Source organism: Gracilinanus agilis, chromosome 2 (genome assembly GCF_016433145.1).
Source record: "Gracilinanus agilis isolate LMUSP501 chromosome 2, AgileGrace, whole genome shotgun sequence".
Classification (NCBI taxonomy): domain Eukaryota; kingdom Metazoa; phylum Chordata; class Mammalia; order Didelphimorphia; family Didelphidae; genus Gracilinanus; species Gracilinanus agilis.
The window spans coordinates 682,611,008-682,614,564 of NC_058131.1; the positions used below are offsets into that span (position 1 = coordinate 682,611,008).

At 36.7% G+C, this 3,557-nt stretch overlaps 1 protein-coding gene across 1 annotated transcript; it reads right to left on the reverse strand.

Annotated features, from left to right (window-relative positions):
• Positions 1 to 1,298: 1,298 nt before the first annotated feature.
• On the reverse strand, positions 1,299 to 2,228 carry LOC123234359 (olfactory receptor 13A1-like). Its single transcript, XM_044660266.1, has one exon. It carries the CDS (start codon positions 2,226 to 2,228, stop codon positions 1,299 to 1,301), a length of 930 nt encoding a protein of 309 aa, XP_044516201.1.
• Between the last annotated feature and the right edge of the window lie 1,329 nt (positions 2,229 to 3,557).

Below are 3,557 nucleotides of genomic sequence, written 5' to 3' on the forward strand. Positions count from 1 at the left end.
AAGATATCCTAGCATATTTTTGTATTTTTAATAAAATTGAAAGCATTTAAATAACATATTAAAGTGGACCCAGGATCATCTCCCTAATTGAAATGTGTTCAATAGGTCTTGGGTTAGCAAAGTTAGTTTATAATTCGAACAGTATGTACAAAATATGGGTGAAATTGAAAATAGAACTATTACCACAAGAATTAATGTTATAGAGGGAAAACAATTTTTCTTAAATACCCAACCTTATAGTCAACATAATTCAACCTTAAAAATTATTTTCCCATCTTTGTAACCTAAACAAGAATTATTTTTGTATCCCCATTATCTAGCACAGTGCTTAACATATAGATCAGTCAACCAGCATGCCAGTAAATATTTCTTAGCTGTCTACAATATGTCAGACACCATACTGTGTTGGAAGTGCCATTTGAAACAAAAATAATCTCTGCTCTCAATGAACTCACAATCTGATGGGGAAAGTAGTATGTAAACAACTATATAGAAACAAGATACATAATAGATAAGTAGGAAATAGTTAACAGAGGGAATTCACTAGAATTAGTAGGAATAAGGAAAGGGTTTCTATGGAAAGTGAAATTTCAGCTGGGACTTGAAGGAAGTCCAAGATGCTAGGAGGCAGAGATAAGGAGAGAAAGTAGTTCATGAACTTTGGTTGAATTAAATTTAAACAAATCTTTACACATGTAAATGCAATCCCTCATTGAATAAGTACCTGGAATCAGAGCATGGTTTTATACGCTTTGTTTTTCTGGCTTGAACCTTGTCCCATAATTCTAGTCATTCCACACAAAGGGGAATGAAAGGACTTTAGCTCCAAGTTACAAAATGTTCCATAACCAGAGTTAAAATGAACAGAATATAATTATTGGTTCCATTGAATTACATCCCACATTTTTGGCGTCTTTTGTATCTGTAATCTATTTTAGGAGAAATTGAATCAGAAAACCTGAGTTTGAGTCTGAGGTCTTACACTTATTTATTAGATATGTGACCTCAGGAAAATCACTTAATCTCTCTAAGTCTCAGTTTCCTCAGTTATATTATGTGTAAAATAATCACAACTGTTATATTACTAATCTCATAGGCTTGGTTGCAATGAAAAAATGCTTTCTCAATCTTAAAAAATATTTTAGAAGTATGAGCTGGAAGGGACTAATTTTGTCTATTTCCCTAGTGCTGGGAAGGGTCTATTACAATGCCACATTAAAATCTTCTTAAGAGATGAAGATAGTTGACTTTTTTTATTTTTTGAACCAACCTTTCTTAGATTTTAATTCAATCAGTTATCATTTCTCCTTGAGAAATATAAAGAGCTTTTTGAGGGCCCTTTTGACATCCTTATTTCTTAAAGTATAAATAAGAGGATTCAGAGTGGGACTCACTGTGGAATAAAGCACAGCCATGATTTTGCCCTTATCTGGACAGTAGCTGGAGCCTGGGCTTAGGTAGACATAGATCACAGTAGAATAGTACATGGTCACTACGGTGAGGTGAGAGGAGCATGTGGAAAATGCTCTCTTCTTGCCCTCTGTGGTCTGGATTGCCATGATACTGAAGATGATGAAGCCATAGGATAGCATGGTGAGCAGGAAATTCAGAACAGCAAAGAATATATCAGCGATGATTGTCATGATATCATTCACATAGGTGGAAGAGCAGGAGAGAGGCAGCAGAGAAGGGATCTCACAAAGGAAATGATCAATTACATTGGGACCACAGAATGACAACCTCAACAAGAGGCTGGTATTTGTCGTGGCACCAAATGCACTGATTCCCCACACAGCTACAGCCAAGGAGACACAAACTTGCTTACTCATCATCTTGCTGTAATGCAGAGGCTGGCAGATGGCTGCATAACGGTCATAAGCCATGGCTGTGAAGAGCAAGAGTTCAGCAGCTACAGACCAAGTCAGGAAGTACAACTGAGTCATACAGCCCCCAAAAGAAATGGTCTTGTCTTCTCCTCCTAGAATCTGTAGCAACTTGGGTACAGAAGTGCAAGTGCAGATAACATCCAACAAAGCCAAATTGACCAGGAAGAAGTACATTGGAGTGTGAAGCCCTGAGCTCAGGCTAATGGCTGCCACAATGAGAGAATTGCCAATAAGAGCTATGATGTAGAGGAAGAGAAAGAGGATGAAAAATGGAACCTGGAACTGAGGAATCTCTGTGAGACCCTTTAAAATAAATTCTGTCACAAAAGTCTGATTATTCATGACTTTGTCGCTGTTATATTAGTCATCAGAGTCCTATAAAGTGAAGACTTTTTTCTTCTTTCATAGCTCAGCTATGCATAAAATAGACGTCAATGTCACTTTTTCTGCCAATTTCTTGAGGAATTAAATAACACTGCTTAAAAGAAAATATTTTCTTTCATAAAGCAATAAAAAATGAATGCAATTCTCACAAATATTTTTAAAATATTAAAAATTCAGCCTTTCCTCATGACTTTCCCCCCAATATACTTCAATACTTAATATTCTCTATGTTACTGTGAAATTTTTTTCTTATATATGTTGGCTGACAAACTCTCTCACATCATGCCTAATCTAGCTAGATTCTGTTCTCTTAGCTTAGCTTATAAAATGTCAATTATATCAGTTTCCCTCACCTTCCAAACATTCAACAAAATAGTTAAGAATTAACTAACCCTTACACCTTCCAGCAGTGAGAAAATACAGCTAGATAGACAAAAAGGAAGGAAGGAAGGAAGGAAGGAAGGAAGGAAGGAAGGAAGGAAGGAAGGAAGGATGGAAAAAAGGAAGGAGGAAAGAAGGAAGGAAGGCGGGAAAGAAGGAGGGCAGAAAGGAAGGAAGGAAATAAGGAAGGAGGGAGGAAAGGAAGAAAGGAGGGATGGATGGAGGGAGGGAAGGAAGGAAAGAAGGAAGGAAGGAGGAAACAAAGGAGGGAAGGAGGGAAAGGAAGGAAGGGAGGGAGGGAGGAAGGGAGGGAGAGACCATAGGTAGATAGCTAATAGCTACATGCACATATACATACATACATACATACATAGACTCATAGATACATAAATAGATACATTGATTAGATTCAACTATATATACATACATACATACATACACACATAGACTGAGCACATATTTACACTGGTAAAAATAATGCCCCATGAAATGAAGCGTCTAGAGAGGTGACCTTAGAATCAAGAACTAGTTTCAAATCCTGCCTTTGACTCATACTGCCTATAAAACTCAGAGCAAGTAACTTATTTTTAATGTCCCTGGAAATACTCCTAGATTATAAGAAAGAGCAGATATGCTTTGAAAGTAAATATTCCTTCTTGAAAGTTCCTTTTTAAGGCCAAATCTATGTTTCTATTGGTATGGATAATACCAAGTGAAGAAATTCCCTCCTATCTCAGAGTGGAGCTAAGTAGCTGCTCTAAAACTTACAATATTTGGAAGTATATGGGACATTAAGAAATAAGGTGTGGCAGAGGCAGTATTTAAACAGTCAAGTCTTCTAACTCTAAAATCAACTCCCTTTTTATTATGCACTTCCCTTTCTCTCTGGAAAATAAGGGCTTGATA